Raw genomic sequence first — 19,300 nt, 5'->3', positions numbered from 1 at the left:
AGAGACAGGGGATCAGCAGGGCAAACAGGCAATGTGCATTGTTTTAACCTCTTGAGGACTGCAGGGCTAAACCCCCCTAGTGACCAGGCCATTGTTAGTGAAATTGGCCATTGCAGCTTTAAGGCCAAGCTGCAGGGCCACACAACACAGCACACAAGTGATCCCCCCCCCTTTTCTCCCCACCAACAGAGCTCTCTGTTGGTGGGGTCTGATCGCTCCCCCATGTTTATTTTTTTTTAATCAATATTTGTGTTGCTGCTTTTTTTTTTTTAAAAAACTGTTGCTTTAAACCCCTTCCCTCCCTCCCTCCCACCCCACAGCCGGCCAATTACAGTGATCGGCTGTCATAGGCTTCTGTCTATGAGAGCCGATCGCTCTCTTGTCCCCCAGGGGGACAGCCGTGTCACATGGCTGTCCCCAGTGCAGCGCTTCTGCTGATCGCAGTGCTGCACAGAGTAAATAGACGGCGATCACGCCGTCTAACAGTCTCCCGAGCGGCAATAGCCGCTCGGAGACTGAAGTCAGGGCGGAGCTCCGCCCCTCAAGCAGGAGATGCGCGCGCACCCTGCGCGCGATCTCCTGCAAATCCCAGCCCCAGGACTTTACGCCAATCTGTGTTAGGCGGTCCTGGGGCTGCCACCGCGGCCATGCCCATTGGCGTGACGCGGTCGGAAAGTGGTTAAAAGGAAATAAATATGGCAGCCTCTATGTTTCTCTAACTTCAGGTGTTCTTTAATAAAAAATGAAGCTGGATGGGAGTTTTGTGTAATCCTCACTATGGGGGGGGGGGGGGGGGGGGGGGCATATTATTCAATATGCATAAATGTACCTGTCCACAGCAGTTTTTTTTCAGGTCATCTTTGTTCCATTTAGAGTGAATGGAAGATTGTCTTGTGCAACAAAAGGATCCAAATGCATTATGCTGTGCACTCTGCTTTCTGCGCCAATGTCCCAAGGACACAAGTAGCGCACAAAAATAATAGAGTGATATTATTCTAAATCCCTTGTTTCTGACATTGTTCATTGAATAATATCAGTAAAAAACAGCTGAACATGTTTATTTTGGTGGCTTGTAGCTCGCATAGAAATGTGTCTGGTACCTGGGCAAAGAGCTTCTAAGCAAATCAGCAAATATACTCAAAAGGGTGAAATGTTACTTTTGTGCATGTTTGCGAGTCAGATAATTTATAAATGTACTCCTACATTTTAACATTACTGAGATGGGGGTTCTAAAATGTTCTAAAATGTACCAATGTAGCCAGTATAGGCAGCCAGAGACCCCCCCCCCCTCCCTGCCCCCGATTATGGGATTGGTAGCCAGAGAGGGCCTCCAGTATAGCCAGCCAGAGAGGTTCCTCAAGTATAGGTAGGCAAAAAGTGCCCCTCATTATGGATAGCCAGACAATGCACCCCCAGTGTAGGTAATCAGAAAGAACCCCACCCATTTAGGTAACCAGAAAGCCCCCCGCCAGGTATAAGTAGCCAAAGAGTGCTTTCCCCACCCAGTATAGGTAGTCAGAGAGTGGCCTGCACCTTCAATATAAGTAGCCAGATAGGGTTCCCCCATCTGCTATTTAAAGTGTGCAGCAGAGCAGAATATAATACAAATAGGCACGCCTAGCAAATCTTGCCCCAGTCTGCAGAAGATTTGTCTGCAGAGCCTGGTGGTAACTTTTTTAGTTGGGCTGCTTTAGGGCACTTGACCTAATTGTAATTCAGAATTTTGTTGTGCTACTTTTGAGAATTCAACACCACAAACTTAAAGACGAACATCTGTGTTTTGTCCTTGGCCTGTAATTCTGGCAAAACATTGTAATGTTTGATATATAGGTATAATTGTTTAGAAAAAGAAAGTCCATATAACTAGCACCACTTAATTGAGGTATAATATCATTTATTCAAAAAATATATATATTAATAGTAGTATAGTATAATAGTAGTATATATAACATCTATGACATATTGAAGTATCAAAAACATACATAAAAACAATTAAAACCGACCATGTGGTCACGTATGGTAGCAGCTGCAAACAATCATGTCCATATAAGTGATCAGAAAAGGGTATAACACCACTATATAAATCACAAAAAATAGCAATATATGCTCAAATCAACACCCCAGTGTGCATCAAAATAGAGCACACTCAAGGTTGAACCCGGGTTCAGTAAAGTGCAAATGTTTAATATATATATATATATATATATATATATATATATATATATATATATATACACTTACATATCTATTCCAATCAAAAAAAATCAAAAAAAATATATATATATATATCCACATAAAGTGGATATTTATCCACTTTATCCACCACTACAGTATATATACAGTCCATCCTCTGTGACTTTATCTAAGCCACGAGGACGTAGATATATGGTCTTGTAGCTGAAGCACAGCTGTGCACGATTGGGCTGATGCAGCACTAATTGGTGAAAGGGGGTACATGTTCCCTGAGCCAGTAAGCCAATAAGATTTTATCATTAAAATACTTAATTTTCTCAGTTCATAGTAAAAAAATATACACTGTAGCATTATCTCAGAATAAAATATCCTCACCATAAATTGTGACAGGAACACAATCTAAGTGTCGTGATAAACAGTAAAAAAAAAAGCCAAACAAAATTTTGCCTTTTTTTTCCACAGTAGCACTTTTTAGTTTCAAATTGGAATTTGTAAATGTGAGAAATAATGTGGATTTTTTTTCTATTTCTTTCCTCTTTTCCCATTAAAATGCATAGAAAACAAAACTGTTTGGGGAAACAAATGCCATACAATGAAATACTAGTTTGTCTAGAGGAAAACAATATATATTTTATTTAGGAGTCATAAGTAGGCATAAAGTTATTGCTGATTAAATAAGGACATAGCTATAACATCAAAACTCCTCCAGTCCATAAGGGGGAAACAAGGTCTGGATGCAAAGTGGTTATTAAAGCGGAATATAACCCTGCTTTTTAAGTTTGCTCTAAAATATAATTTACAGTATATTATATGCAACCAGCATTTTTTTTTTACTAGACCAGCATTGGAAGGGTTACACACAGAGGTTTACAGTTCCTGGAGAGAACTGCAGACGCATCCGAAGCTTACATAGATACATTTTGTTTACATAAATGTATCTAAGTGTGGCATGTGACTCACTCTCTCTGACTGAGAAGGAGCTGGAGGACAGCCAAAGAGTGTGTAACATTTATCACTTGTTACATTCTATTTAGTTAAATGTATCTATCTGAACTTCTGCATATCTCTCCACGGAACTTTAAACCTCTGTGTGTAACCCTTCCAATGCTGGTCTAGTAAAAAAAAAAAATGCTGGATGCATATAATATGCTGTAAATAATGTTTTAGAGCAAAGTTAAAATGCAGGGTTATATTCCGCTTTAATGCTCTGGTCCCCAGATGGTTCAGTAAATTGCATGTGCACACATAGCAGTGCAAGAAAGCTATAGATGTGCAAAATAACATTTAAATCAACACATAATATAAAGAATGAATAGGTTATGTTTTCATGTAAACTGCGAGTCGTCCTAATTGAGCATTGGAATAGCAGTATAGATGGCCAGATCGTGCAGGGAAATAAAGTTCAAGACTGTAAAAAATACATCACCCAGTTAGTAAAGAGGATCAAACAGGCTGATAAAGTATTCATAAAGAAGATAGTCTGTAAAAGATAAAGAAGCTACAGAGCTGAGCAAAAGGTCTCTTTGAAACATCTCTAAATGTATCGTGGCACCAAAGCCACTTTCTCAAGAGAGAAAACCTTGGGGCTTTTACTGAGACATTTTTCTTTAGAGATGAAGTATCCTCTCGTGTTGTGTGGTTTAGTGTAGAATATTCTCACAGGCTCATGTGAATCTGTGTTTAGTTACATAACAAGTTACTGCCTTTACATGTGTATTTGTATGTTTATGAGCTGCTGCTATATTATCAACATGGGTCATACAGCTACGTTTGCAATGAACCGCTGAATACTGCAGTTTACATCACAAGATCTGACATCTACTGAAGCACAGCTGGGTCCTTGAACTTCAGAATAGAGTATGTAACATTTTATATAAAACTGTTTTACATTAATGTCATATAAAAACGTAAACTATATTATGCAAAACAATTACTCTGTCACATCCACTGTAGCCTTTTTTTTCATGCAGTAAATTCAATGAATACAACACAACATTTGCTAGAATTATTCATTTATTTATTGTGCATTTATATAGAACTGACACTTTTACCGCAGAGCTTCAAAGAGAGTCAAACAATTTACATCATTAACTGTGCCTAAACGGAGCGCGGGATACAATGTCTCTATTACATTCCGATGTGATTTTTGGGGGAAAGCCAATTAATCTACTAGTAGGTAGTGTTGAGCCGAAATTTTCGAAATTTCGCGTTACTATAATTACGCATGCGAAATTTGCTCTTACGATGCAAAATTATGGTAGCGTAATTGCCATTAAAATCGTAATTGAAAATACAGTAAGCGTAATTTTCAACGCGTAATTTCGCGTTTCGGTCATAACGTAATTTCGCGTTAACCATAAAGTCATTTCGCATTAAACCATAAGGTAATTTCGCATTTCTTTGTAATTTCGCGAATTTCGTAATTACTTGTTAGCAGGGTTGCTCGCGAATTTTCGCCAAAGGCATTTTCATCTGCATGGCGAATTTTGATGCGAAATATCACTACATGGCGAATTTTATATGCGAAATAGCGGTTCGTAACGCGAAAACGATGCGAAAATTAACGCTTACAGTAATATGAACTATCGCGAAATTACGTTATGTAACTACGCTTACAATTGGTTGCATGCAAGGCAAACGTAATTTCGCGATACCCACTGTAATGCAAAAATTACGCGAAAATTACGCTTACGCGGAATTTCGCGGAATCCTTCTTCATTACGATTATGTACTTACGTCCATAATCGTAATTACACTAATTACAATCGTAATTAAGTCATTACGCTCATCTCTACTAGTAGGTTTTTGGGTAGGTTTTAGTCGGTTGAAAATGACATCTCCAGAGAAAGCTCAAGCAAACACAGGAATGTGCAACCTCCATGCAGGCAAGGTCACAGATTTATAGGCAACCCGAGGTGAGAGAGATATGGCTGTCCTGCTGACCCTCTGCCTCTAATACTTTAACCCATAGATCATGCACAAGCATACAGATCAGATGTCTATGACAAATCTGACAAGATTAGCTGCATGCTTGTTTCAGGTGTGTGTTTGGACCCTATTGACCAGAAATCTGAGAAGGACTGCCTGGCATTGACAACTGGTATTGTTTAACAGGGAATAAATATGGCAGCTTCCATAGGTCTCACACCCTTGGTTCCTTTCAAACCTTGGACTCCAATTTTGCAAGGCAAGAGGTAACCACTAAGCCGCCATGCTGTAGTCAATTGTTATTGCCTTTTGTAGTTCAGATTGGCCTTTATTCAATTCACTTCTTCTCCTCAGTTTTCTCCCAGACGATAATGGGTCCAATCCAATTCACTTTTTCTTTGCAAGTTTTCTCCTAGGAGATAATTTTTCATCTTCTGTTTAAAATAGTACATGGCAAGGAAATGAACAGCGCTACAATTTTACTTGGTGGCGCACCCAGGCTATGCATATACATAGGTTAGGATTTAGTTAGTGTTAGGTCCGCTCCCATCAAGGGTGGCTTCTCCGCAGTGGGAGGGACGAGTGCTTGGCAAGTTGCATGCAAGCTGTTGCAGGAAACCAACGTCCTTCAGTGGTAGACAGGTCATGTGTATGCTCGGTGTGTATTCGACCCCACAAGTGGGGCTTGCACTCTCTTGCAGGTAGGCACTTATCTGTTTTTAAGTAGCGCTGTTCATTTCCTTGCCATGTAGTAATGTAATTCGTTTTTAGTCAGCTGCTCCCACTTAACAGCCTTGCTTTTGGTGTATATGCAGAGCTTCTGTTTGGGTTCAAGGTGCGTTTGTAGTTTCTGGGGGGGCTCAGCGCACCTCTGATTGGAGGCCATTCAGAGATGGCCTGGTGATGCGCTGATCCACCTTTTGCGCAATTTTCTGTTTAAAATAACTTTTCAGCTATTTAAGTTGCACGTTGTGAAAATATCACCGAGAAAAAAGTGAATTGAATAAGGGTCATTGTCCCTCTAACTCTTCATTTACAAATAAGTAATATAAAAGTACATCATCTGATCTGTTTTTATCATAAAAATGCCCTTCATGCACTAGATAACTAATCTGCACTTCATACTATAGATGGGAGTCTTGTTTAACTATCAAGACAAGACAAGTCCTGGTAAATCCAAAGCTCTTGTGCTGCAGCCACACGGGTGGGCTCAATAGGCAGTGGCAGTGTTAGGGAGTCTTGTCCAAGGACTCCTTAATGAATAGGTGATGTCTTACTGAACAGGAAGAGCTGATATTCGAACCCAGGTCAGTAGGCAGCACCTATATTTATGTAAATGAAGAATGAGTCACGTCATTTCTGTAAACAACTAAGGCACAAGCTGCTACTTTCTGAGATCCCATCACTTTCTGCTCAGTCTTTACAGTGGCTAAACAGCTGATCAACAGCTGATCAACAGCTGTTCAACCACCATTTATTAGTGCATTTTTGTCTAGATGTTTAGCTGTGATATAGAAACCAAGGGGTTCCAAATAAAGATGAGTGAACACAGTTTCCCCAGAAGTGAAACTGTACATGCTCGTGTTCAAGCAAGGAGTCTTGTGGCAGACAGGGTTCATTTACCTATATGATGTCCTCTTGCCAACACACTTCACACTGCACTCCACCTTCCCAACACTTCCCGCACTACTGTAACTTACGCTGTTAAGGAGGAAGTATTAGAAGGATGAAGCACAGCATGATGAAGCACAGCATGGCGTGCCACAGCAAGTGAATATCATCAAGGCAATTTGACTGCCGCCTGACCCCCTCCTTGAACACGAGCAAGTAAGGCTTTGCTTCTCATGAAACTGTGCTCACTCATCCTTAGTGCCAAAGTCAAGGTGTGGAATCACCTAAATTGTATGTCTTAAAAAGTCAACCTTTGACTACCTGTTCTTATTCTGGGAAAACACTATTTACATGCCTAATCTAACACACAAAGAAAGTATTAGAACAGCATGTTGATGAGCTTCAAGGACAATACCTTTATCACATTCAATTCCACCAAGTAAAATCAACACGTGCAGATCTATGCAACAAACAAGACACAAGGTGCAATAAAACAAATCATCTAATCAATCTCTTTATTCAGATCAATATGAAATATACCTTGATGCACTAAAAACACTATTTACTAACTTGTGCTCAAAAATAGGATACACGTTTCTGCTGCAATGTAGGGATTCTGGAGAATGTAGTCTGTCATGTTTCCTGCTCCGGATATCACATGAACACACCTGCTGAACCTGCCCAATGGTTACATGCAGAGGGGAGAAGGAAAAACTTACAGTGGAGTTTGTCGTCCATCTCTGGTCTATGAAACAGTTACTTTGTCCACCATGTTGCTTCTGCAGACTGTTAAAGCTAACTTGTGAACCTAATTGTGGTTAGAACTTGTTCAGTTTGGGGTTTAGTAGCATTGTAACATAAACACTGGGAAAATAGTGTAGGGACTTAACTCGAGTTCACATTATCAAAAGATGGCATCATTTGTACTCTAAAGAAACTATAAAAAGTGGGTGTTAGTGTTGTTTTACCTGTCGGAGAAGGATGTTTGTCCATTTGTTTACTTGTCTTGTTTTGTTTTGGGGTTTTTTTCTCTGTGCAGAACGCTGGAAACACTGTAAAGCTGAAAAGCTGTTTTATTTCCTGATTGTTGTTGAAAACAGGCACTAATAAGGCAGCCTATTGCGAAAGAGGATGCCAGGATTTCAAAAGAGCCCAACTAGATGTGTGGGGCTTCTATTCTGACAATGAATAGCTTAAACATAATTATATAAAAAGGACAAACATTTATCCTGAGCAGGTAAGACTTTACTGTTAGAGCATTTCAAGAGATTACAAATTCTTTTTTGTAACTGGTTACTTTTTGTAACTTCTTTGACTTTCAGTTGAAGTACCCTCTTTTATTGATAGCATCGAGGCAAATAAACCTCTTTACTATAGCAACTGGTCAGTGGAAATGCCTCAATAGAGTTGCCTTCTCATCTATGGTCTATTCACTTCTGAAATGCAGTTGGGGAGAAGACCAATTGCTTGACAAAAAACAAAAATGGCAGATAAAACGGCAAGTAAGAATTTCTCTCATCCCTACTTTATCCCCTGAAAAGCTCTAATTTTTAAAGGTTTAGTTATTATTTCTTTGAGTGCATTTTTATCCCCCCCCCCTCCATACACAAAAATGTTTTTCTTCTAATAAAAAATGTGATTCTAGAGTCCCCTTTGCTCAGTACCATTTGACACTGCTATTGTGTGCATGTGACCACAACTAAACAATCAAAAAGCCATCTTCAATGTCCAAGCAAAGCAGGATTCTTCATAGTAACCATAAAACTGGAGACAAAAAAGAAGGGGGCTCTAATAGACCCCCATATTAGGGAAAACAAATCTTATGTTTTATATGTGTATTGAAGATTGAGAAGGAAGGGAAAAGTAATTGTGTTGACATACTAAAAGAAATACTGAAAAAAAGACTATATAAGAAAGAGATGAGCCATTTAACCTCCTCAGCGGTAAGCCCCAGCTGAGCTCGGGCTAAGCCGCCACTGAGGATTTCTCAGCCCCTGGTGGGCCGATTTGCTAGCTGCGTGTACAAGCCAATCGCTGCTGCTCCGCGCTGATTCGCCGCTACCTGCCGCGTTAGAGGGCCCCCCCGAGACCCCTTGCGCAGCCTGGCCAATCACCGCCAGGCTGCGCTAAGGGGTGGATCGGGACTCCTGTAGACGCCATGACGTGGATGACGTCATCCCGATCGTCGCAATGGAGACGAGGGAAGCCAAACAGGAAATCCCATTCTGAACGGGATTTCCAGTTTGCTCTTATCACCGGAGGCGATCGGAAGGGGTGGGGGGATGCCGCTGCACAGCCTAGCGCTAGCTACATGGATTTAAAAAAAAATGTTTTTAAAAAGTGCTGCGCCACCATCCTGATGGTTTTAATAGACCACCAGGGAGGTTAATTAATAAAACAGAACTGTTTTAGTTTTCATTTTGTTTTTTAAGCACAATCCCCTTGTAAAATTGCTCCTCTTTATGAGTACATCAATGATGAGTGTGATGCTTAGTGATTCCACGAGTTCTCACTAAATGAATAGCTTGCAACATAATATTAGCCCACAAAATGGCTACCATTACTAATCACAGACACCATCCTTTAAAGGGACCCTGAGCAGACACCGTGGGTAAGCATACAAGCATACCCACAACTATTTAGTAAAAAGGAGACACTCACTGGCCCTTAAAGAGGAACTTCAGTCAGCCTAAACAAACATACTGTCATTAAGTTGCATTAGTTATGTTAATTAAAAATAGATAGGTAATATAATCTCTTACTCACCCTGTTTTAAAAGAACAGGCACATGTTTGATTTCATGAGGGCAGCCATCTTTTTGGTTGAAAGGAGGTGACAGGGAACATGAGACACAGTTCCAACTGTCCTGTGTGCTGATCACCCCTCCCAGTTGCTAGGCAACATGAATAACAACATAGGAAATCCCATCATGCTTTGCACAGCATCAGGGAAAAAAAGCCCGGGCAGTTTTCTTTGATGGGTGGAGCTTAGCTAAAAATGCAGCTAAAAATGATGCTTTGGTAAGAAAAGCAAAGTTCTGATGCCGTGAAACTGTTAAAGAAACACCAAGCCTTTTCAGTTCTGCTGAGTAGATTTTTAGTCCGGAGGTTCACTTTAAGTAAGCGCTCCTGCTCCTGGGCTGGCCGCTATAAATTCCATTATAACCAACAACTATGACATAAGGTTGCACTGTGCCCTGTGGGTCCTCTCTATGCATGCGCACGGGTGAAAAAGTATCAAAACATAGGTGAAAAAGTACCGCCAATTTTACTTTTTTGTTTTTGCATAGTTTCTTACTTGCTGGTGGCTTGAAAGGCACTTTATTGAATGGATGTGAAAATATCATCCAGGAAAAAATTTATTCTAAAATATACATGTCAAACTCTAGCCCGTGGGCCAAATCTGGCCCTCAGAGCCATCAAATTTGGCCCTCAAGTGGTTTCCCCACTTTACATTATGTTTGGCCTACTCTAGACCACCAAGGAAGCTATATTAGAGGTAATGTCCTAGAAAACTAGGGAAGCCATATGGGGAGGTAGAGGAAAGCACTAAAATCTTCGGAACTGTATAGGGGAGGGGGCCTCTAGACACCAGGGAATTGTATAGGGGAGGGAGGATCACTAGACACCAGGGAACTGTAAGGGACTGCAAGTGGCAATGACACTGCTGTGTGAAACTTCACTGATCAGTACAGGAGAGTTGTATGTGGACAGTCGAAAGACATGATCACCCATGTACAAATCTAGACAGCTGAGAGGAGGCACTGAAGGACAGGAAATGTGGACACAGAAGGACCGGAAATAGTCTTTTGTATCTCTGTCACCCCCCTAAGCAGCAGAGCTTACTTTTACTAATATAGTAAAAGGACAATTAAGGGTAATTATAGCTTAAAAAGGAATATTACTTATCTAGGTGTGTTAGTATTTTTGTCTTTAGTGGTGCTGATGAGCTGACTATACTTTTTTTTTACATTGCTTACATTGCATAAGGGATGCTGTTGTGATGTTAGATTTAGGAGCTTGAGCGTGAAATGTATATCTCGGTAAGGATTCATGATATGGATACACACACTCTCTATTGTCAACGGTTCTCACTGCATAAAGAACAGGTTTAATTACTGTAATTTATGCACGCTGGCAAAATCCCATCAGAATTTCAAGAAACTTCTGCAAGAAGCACTGAACCATAATGACCGCATATTGTACATGCTGAACCATACCTAACGTAGTCAACCATTGCAACACCTACATTAACCATTCCTACATTAAGCATAATTTATTTTGCACAGAGAGACACCAACACGCACAATCCCTGCACACGTTTTCTTATATACTACTAAACATTACATTTACTAAATACAAGGGGGAAAAAAGGGATTTAAAGTGTAGCTTCATTTTATCTACATGCATAGGAAAACGTTCAACAAATATTCCACAGCTGCTTACCTTGCATAGGTGTAGTGATATGAGGCTGATTTTGGTAAGGCCGGCACTTAGCATCCTGGTTGTATGTTTAAAGGGAACCAGGGCTAAAGTAAAGAAAATATTCTATACATACCTGGGGCTTCCTCCAGCCCCATACGCGCTGATCGATCCTACGCCGCCATCCACCGCTGCCCGCATCTACGAAAACCAGCTCCTGTCACTGACGTCATCGGAGCCGGGCTACGCTGGAGAAAAGCGACCTCTACGTATGTCTCCAGTGGCTGCTGCAGAGATACGCAAAGAGCACACTTCTGCTACGCTAGACTGGCTCCGACTGACGGCAGTGCGGGGAGGCGGTTCTCGTAGATGCGGGCAGCGGTGGATGGCGGCGTGGGATCGATTAGCGCATATGGGGCTGGAGGAAGCCCCAGGTATGTATAGAATATTTTCTTTACTTTAGCTCTGGTTCTCTTTAACTGTAAACAGTCCCACTTGCCTGAGTACAGAAACTTTCCCTCTTAAAGCGGATTTGATAGCCACAAAATCAAATTCCATTTACCTACTGCTCTGTGTTTATTATACGGCCAGCAACTCAACCCTGCATTGAAAGTACTCCAATCTAATCAGAAATTTTTCTGCTGTAATAAATCTTATCTCAGTCAGACTGGTACATTGACGGATGAGAAGGAAGCTATCTCCCCTCCCACATTCCTGCTCCTCACTGATTGGCTGAGGGGAGTTCAGCGTGAAGTTGCTGAAATCTGATCTTTGCTGTGTTCACATGTTTACAAAGCAAGTTAGATATGACAGTGCAATTTCTAAGAGAAAAAAAAAAGAGTGAGGGAGAAAATTACATCAGCATTGGCTTCAGTCAGAAGAAGGCAAAATGGAAAATGCCAGGAACAGTTTTCTCTTTATTTACTAAATAAAATTCCCTGAAATAAAAATGTAGGCACTAAAATACATATGTTATGTAAGTAGAGCAAGTATTTATCAACTTATGTGTGTCTTTTTCCCCCTGCGATTATATGGCGTCCATGCTGCTTTGAAACAAAAGGTATTTGTGATTATTCAGGGTGGAGTGAGCATATCATGTCTCCCACAATATATCACTGCTGAATATGCAAATATCCAGCAGTGATGCATTGTGGGAGACATCATATGCTCACTCCAACCTCAATAATCGCAAATAACTTCTGTTTTAAGAAGGCAAACTTCTGTCTGCATAGCATTTTATCCTTTGTAAGCTCCCAAGGGCAGGGCTCTCCCACCCTTTTGTGTCTTGAAATATGTTATAAATGTTATTCATCATGTTACTTTTGCCCCTGTAATCATCAATTCTGTATTTAGTACCAATTTTGTATTTCATATACTGGTGTATACCACTGTCTGTATGATGTACCCCATGTTTGTTTCTTACTTTGTACAGAGCCATGGAATATGTTGGCACTTTATAAATTAATAATAATAATAATAATAATAATAATATTAAGAGGGCTTTTCGGTCCTTTGTAGTCCCTTACACACTCCTAGGAGTTCTGGTTCACCATGAGCTTGCTGGGCAATCTGTAACACTGGGTGTTTCAAGTCCTACTCCATAAAGCCAAATGAATCCATGCCATGCGATGATGAGTACCAGCCAGTCTTAAAGAGACTCTGAAGCGAGAATAAATCTCGCTTCAGAGCTCATAGTTAGCAGTGCCCCTGCTAAACCGCCGCAATAGCGCCGCTAAATGGGGGTCCCTTCAACCCCAAACCCCCCACTGCGACACTTGGTCGCAGACTTGGTCGCTCCTGGAGGCAGGGCTAACAGCTGCAGCCCTGCCTCCAGTCACGTCTATCAGCGGCGCATCGCCGCCTCTCCCCCGCCCCTCTCAGTGAAGGAAGACTGAGAGAGGCGGGGGAGAGGCGGAGATACGCTCTGACAGACGCGCGTGGGGCAGGGCTGCGGCGGTTAGCCCTGCCCCAACCAGGAAGCGCTCCCCCGCTGAAACGAGGGGATTTGGGGGATCAGGGACCCCCGTTAAGCCGCGGGATAGCGGCGGTTTAGCAGGGGCACACATGCCCCTGCTATCTATGAGGTCTGAAGCGAGATTTATTCTCGCTTCAGACTCTCTTTAAACAGTCTGTACGCATGTTGGATTACCATGGCTCTTTACTATTAACAAGCTGACACATCATTGCATTCCAGCAGTTCTGGAGGTGTGTTTAGCTTTCAGGGACATCAAAGATAGGATTTGCATATTCAGTAGTTATGTTTTGTGGGAGACTCACTGATTGTCTATTTGCCCTTTCTGTCCTCCTAGTCCACTGCATTGTCCTGCTGTTACTTGCAAGTGCTGTCCTGGCCTTGCACATCTCCTAGATTGTGCTCCCATGGCTGGCAGGATTCTGCACATGTGCAGCTTGTAAACCTTGCAACTGCGCATGCGCAGAATTATCCCAATCACGAAAGCATGATCAAGTAGGCAAGCGGCCAGGGCTGTTCATGGACTGTCACCCACAAATAAGGCAGTTGTAAACTTTAGTCGGTGGCCCAATGGCACAATGGTGAGGGAACTGATAAACTGCAAGGTCCTGGAATAAGCCACGGATAAGTAAATCTCAACTTTTTTAGATCACTTAACATCTCCTTTGGGGAAGCTCTACAGGAAGATAAATATAAAGGCTGCCAAAGTCATTTAAAAAAAAGAAAACAAAACAAAAACAAATATGGAGTCAGAACAGGGGGAAAGAGGCGCCCAATCAGGGCAGCCATCAGGGGGGGGACAACTGACACTGCCCTGGGCCCCCCCAAAGAGCTGGAAGGGCCGCATGTGGTGGCTGCAGGCCTGTGGCTCCCTAACCAGCACACTGCGTTCCAGCACTGAGAGAAGAGTGACAAGAGTGACATCAGCGCTTGAACGTCGAAAGTAGATGAGTAAATCCACTACAGCAGACTTTCTATACTGGGGCACCACCTATATCTGGCTACAGGCTACCTATACTGGGCCACCACCTATACTTGGCTACCTAGACTGGGGCTGGTACCACCTATACCTAGCTACCTATACTGAGGCACCATCTATTCCTGGCTACCTATACTGGAGCACAACCTATACTTGGCTACCTTTACTGAGGGCACCACCTGTACCTGGCTACCTATACTGGGGTACCACCTATACTTGGCTACTTATACTGGGGCACCTATAGCTTGCTACCTATACTGGGGGCACCTGTACCTGGCTTACCTATACTGGTGTACCACCCATACCAGGCTAACTATACTGGGGGCAACTTTACCAGGCTACATATACCGGGGCACCGCCTATAGTACCGATACTGGTGCACCTGTATCTTGCTGGCCTATACTGGGGCTCCAGCTATACCAGGCTACCTATAATGGGGGCATCTACACCAGGATACCTATACTGGGGCACCAGCTATAGCTGGCTACTTATACTGGGGGAACCTATACCTGGATACCTATACTGGGGACACCTATGCCTGGATACCTATATTGGGGGCACCTATACCTGGCTAGGGTAGGGGGACGAGCTGAGACAGAAGGGGACAAGAGGTAACACAGGGGGATAAAAGAGGCCCAGGGAGAAAAGAGATGAGACGGGAACATGAGGTAACACAGAGGGACATAAAAGAGGCACAAACTGATGTGAGACAGAGGGGGACAAAAGAGGCACAGGAAGAAAAGGGGGGAGGGGACAAAAGAGAACGGATAAAGGATAAGAACAAGTCCCTATCTCATTTGTTAACCTGGGACTACCTGTATTTGCCTCCATCCACACCATGTCATGGTCACGCCCACTTTTTGCCGCACCATGCTGTGCATGCTGCTTTCTTCAGTGTCGGAGCCATGCACATTTTTTGCCGCAGCGCACTTCGCGCACGGACACGGGGGTGGTTAGTGGGTGGGCCCAGGGAGGGGGGCCCAGGCCTGATGATGTGTGAGGGGACCCAAAATTTCTGATGGCGGCCCTGCGCCCAACAGAAGTAAAATACTCTAAAAGCAACTAAAAATTAGGAAAATGAGGTGGCTTACATCTAACACGACAAATTAACATAAAATGAATTATTTATTTGCACAAAGCACAGGCAATGCTTTTCGTGGGAACTCGCCCACTTCCTCAGGCCAAACAAAGTGCCGCTGTATACTATTAGCCACATTCGGGGCGCCTCTGATATGGAAATATGGAGTCAGCTGAAATAAACTACCTGCTTTGCATTCGCATACATATTTGGGGTTAATGATCCAGGGAATACTAGAAACAGAGACAATACAACAGTACAAAGAGACAAGTAGCATTTTTTTAGTAAAAAGTAAAAATTGTGGCAACACCCACATCCCTCTCATTACAGGGCTGCCTATGACTTGTTGTTTTTTTTCTTTTTTCCAACGGAAGAAATTATAGTTCAACTCCAGACATAATTTTCCTTACCACTGAATAAACACTTTTATCTCCATGCAAGCTCCTTGATTACTTGATGTAAAAATTACCAAGTAACTTAATCAGAAGCCCTATCACCACTTTTTTTCCTGCAAGCACAGACTTCTACAGCTGCAGACTTTTTTTCCCCAAAGACTTTTGTCCATGCCCCGCCTCCCTGCAAACTCAAAAATATGATGATCCCAAGGCTAGTTACAGCATCAGCCCCATCCACAAAGCCAGATGTTAAGTTATCAATGGAAGAAATGACATCACTCCAAGGTCTCCAGCTAGACACCTTCACAAGGTATGTGGCTTGCCACTGTCTCCATTACATCATGCCCACTTGATAGCATTGTCCTATGGAACTAAAACACTGAAACCACCCATTCCATTATGGTTAGAGGAGTTGTTTTCCTTGCTGAGAACTGTTATGATTTCCAGAGGAGATGGCATACAGATTAACTGACAAATGAGAACAATGTGTGCATGTTAAACAGTATTGTTCTTATTCGAGATTGTTGTGATACATTATGTCACTGCTGCCAGATCATACCCAACATATTTTGATGTATTTGACTTACACAACAATGCTCTATATACTGGCAGACTATGAAAGCCCATGTATAATAAATACAACTATACTTAAAATCAAATATTAATGAAGTATCATAATTTTTAATTATGCTTCACTAGTTTTCGATCTCCATTCATTTAGGCTGCAATAGAATTTAATAACATGGTGAGTTAAGTACTAACGTAGGAACACTGAATTGGACTATTAAAAATGCTAATGGCTTTTAAGAACTCCAGCATAGAAAGCAGGAAGTTAGGAACGAATGATTAAACCTTTAAAATAAGCTGCCACTTAAAATGTTGAGTGTGATTTACTAAAGGTGCAGTGAACCTGCGTTTTGTTCAAAGATCCCAAAAAGTTCCTATTTTTTGCATTCCTCATGGCTGGAATATAGCTTTATCCTTAGTACGTCACATGCCCTCATGTCATGCCCTCGATGAATAGCATGCTGTATATACTATATAGGAGTCTGCTGCAGTGAGGGCAACTACAGTCTGCACTGTAGCAAGCATGTTTTTATTGGGCTATAGATATTCAAAGGTTATTAATATCATCATATTATAGTACTTTATTTTATTTTACAATAAATGGCACGATAATAATAATAATAATAATAATAATAATAATAATAATACAGCTATGCTTATTATTATTATTATTATTATTATTATTATTATTATTATTATTATTATCTTTGTTATTATTATTACTGTTTTGTATTATTAGTGTTATAATTATCTAAAATATGACTGTATAAATAAAATTATTATTTCATAGACATAACAATTTAAAAAGTATAGATGTGTTCTATTTAATCAATTCGGGACTTTTCACAACCCTAGCACCCTATTTCCACACAGAAAAAAGAATCAATTTCTTAAAAAAGAAAAAAAATAAGATTTTGCTGCCCCCTCCTTTCTCCTGTTTTGGAGCAGTATTCTGCAAATGGTTGGTTTGGTTTCTCTGCTGTGATCTCTCCACTTTCCTGTGTACACACAAGAGTAAAGGCTTGATCTTTTCTTTACGCGCAGTGCACAATCAATGATTTTAAATTTGCTTCCCGGGACTCCCCACTGCCATATTAATGGAGCGGGGACAGTATAAGCCAGCACCTGGCTGAGTAAACACAAGCAGTTGCTGTCTCCTGCTTATCCCCCCATTCCTACGTTCTTTTGCTTCAACTGCCACTATGCTAATAGAGAGACATTCCCAGTCTGCTGGCATGCATCTCTAAAGAGCAGCGATGTTGCTACAGTTCCGCAAACTGACCATTAAATGGCCACCGCATTTGTTTTCAGTGCCATTCCTGAGCTGAAATATTAATGCAGCCAGTCTTAACATCTCATTATTCCAGCACACCAGCAGTTGTTCGGAGTATTAATTGGTTCCTAAGCCCCTGTCTCAGCACGCCAACATTGACAGGTCACTTTTTTTTTTTCCAGAGCTGATCTGAGAAAATAGATTCAGTTTTTATATTTAAACTGAGTTCATATAATTATTTCTCAACAATGATTTTTCTCCCCCCTCCGAGGATCATGACTGTGTCTGGAACGCAATACTCCCTTGTGTGTGAAGAAAAAAAAAATGATGGATTTGTGTCCAAAATGCCAAGTCCTGCTTGAGCTATGGCAGGAGACAGGCTAGGAGTGTATCAAAGATTTCCTAATACATATAGTCGAGGCAAGAAGGTGAACTGGCCTTTAAAAAAGTTTAACTATAGAGCGCTAGCTCCCCCTGCTGCAAGGAAAGAAGATCGCTCCCAACCTTGTGATAATAGCCCCAAACATTAACATGCACAACTTGATGTTCGGGTGACTTGATAATTACAACCTTTAGCTTTGTAAAAAAAAAAACTGAACATTACAAATCAATTTCAGAAATGGATTGATATCAGCTGTCACTGCAGTTAAACAACATTCAAGGTGAACTTGAAAGGAACTGGAAGTCTGGCAGACAAATAATATAATTGCAAAAGTCACCTAAGAGACCATCAGTAGATGAGAGATGGAGACGGACTTGTAAAAATAGTGTCGCTGTGCGTTTCAGCAGTATATTACAAACAGACAAGTCCTCAGGTAGTAAGCCATTTTTATTTGTTTTTACAGTTAGCAATAAATAAATAAACAAATAAACAAAACACCTAATCCTAGACAGCACCCATTGCTTTAATCTCCCATGCACCACCAATAACAAAAACCCTATGTAATCACCATCAGATGCACCACACCAAACTGGTCCTCTGCTCAACAGTTACCAGCTTCAGCACAACATCATTAATAAAGGATGCTGTGTATAAAATCCTTAGTCTGACTTGCAATTCAAATTTGACGTGCTCCTCACTCCACAGCAGAAAGAAAGACAGGGAAAAAAAGGAATATGCAGACATCTAGTTCATGATCAGCCTGGTGAATAATGGGAAGTAGTGGAGTTGATGAACGCCAGTGTGAATCCTACCTTGGCCGCTGGAGATGAGTAATCCAAGCAGGTAGATAGAAGGGAGTTTCATGATCAGGAGGTTGGAGTGCTGGACAGCTCCTTTGACTGCGCTGTAGTTTCCAGAATAGTTAGAAGGAAGCTATACAATGTGCTGCCTCTGTTGCATACAAAATGAGTAGGTAGGGAAGAGAGAGAGTGGGAGGGAGAGATAGAGGAGAGAGAGCTGGGAGAATGCAGAGAGCAACAGAGATACGGCTTGATACAACACACAGAGCCCGCAGCACCAGTTCCTAGCAAAAGTGATGAGCACCAATCTGACTGCAGCTCTATATCAGCCACAAGGCGGCTAAGGTGTTCATCCGCAAGAAACACGTCACCCTTTCCTGGCTCAGGGATTCGTCCGCGCTGCCGTTGGGTAATTCAGAGATGTGAGCTCCTCTGCTTCGCTCCCTGCCACTGACGGGCACTCTGGCTGAGCCGTGCTGTAGTAGCAGCATTTCACTGTGGGGCGGGGAGAGGCTGTCACTGCTGCTGCTCCGTCTCCTGCAGTGATGTATTTATCTGTATCACTTGTCAATGCTGGCTCTGAGCAACGTAAACCCCCCTTTCACCACAGTGACTCATTCTCATCATCACACTAGGAAAATAAAACTCCTTATGTTTTCTTCTCTCTCTCCCTCTCTTTTTGTTAAGTTTGATAGTACTGA

General features: G+C 41.8%; 1 protein-coding gene across 2 annotated transcripts in view; it reads right to left on the bottom strand.

Annotated features, from left to right (window-relative positions):
* NCAM2 (neural cell adhesion molecule 2) overlaps positions 1–19,048 on the bottom strand; it is a 447,029-nt gene extending 427,981 nt beyond the window's left edge. For both annotated transcript variants that reach the window (XM_068270575.1, XM_068270576.1), the window contains exon 1: positions 18,612–19,048. In XM_068270575.1, the coding sequence (XP_068126676.1) occupies positions 18,612–18,663 (52 nt within the window). In that variant the 5' untranslated portion in view covers positions 18,664–19,048. The remainder of the gene's footprint in view (positions 1–18,611) is intronic.
* Positions 19,049–19,300: the final 252 nt, after the last annotated feature.

The sequence above is a fragment of the Hyperolius riggenbachi genome, chromosome 2, assembly GCF_040937935.1.
Source record: "Hyperolius riggenbachi isolate aHypRig1 chromosome 2, aHypRig1.pri, whole genome shotgun sequence".
Taxonomy (NCBI): Eukaryota; Metazoa; Chordata; class Amphibia; order Anura; family Hyperoliidae; genus Hyperolius; species Hyperolius riggenbachi.
Note: the sequence above shows the minus strand (reverse complement) of the source record. Positions and strands in the feature narration are given on the sequence as shown.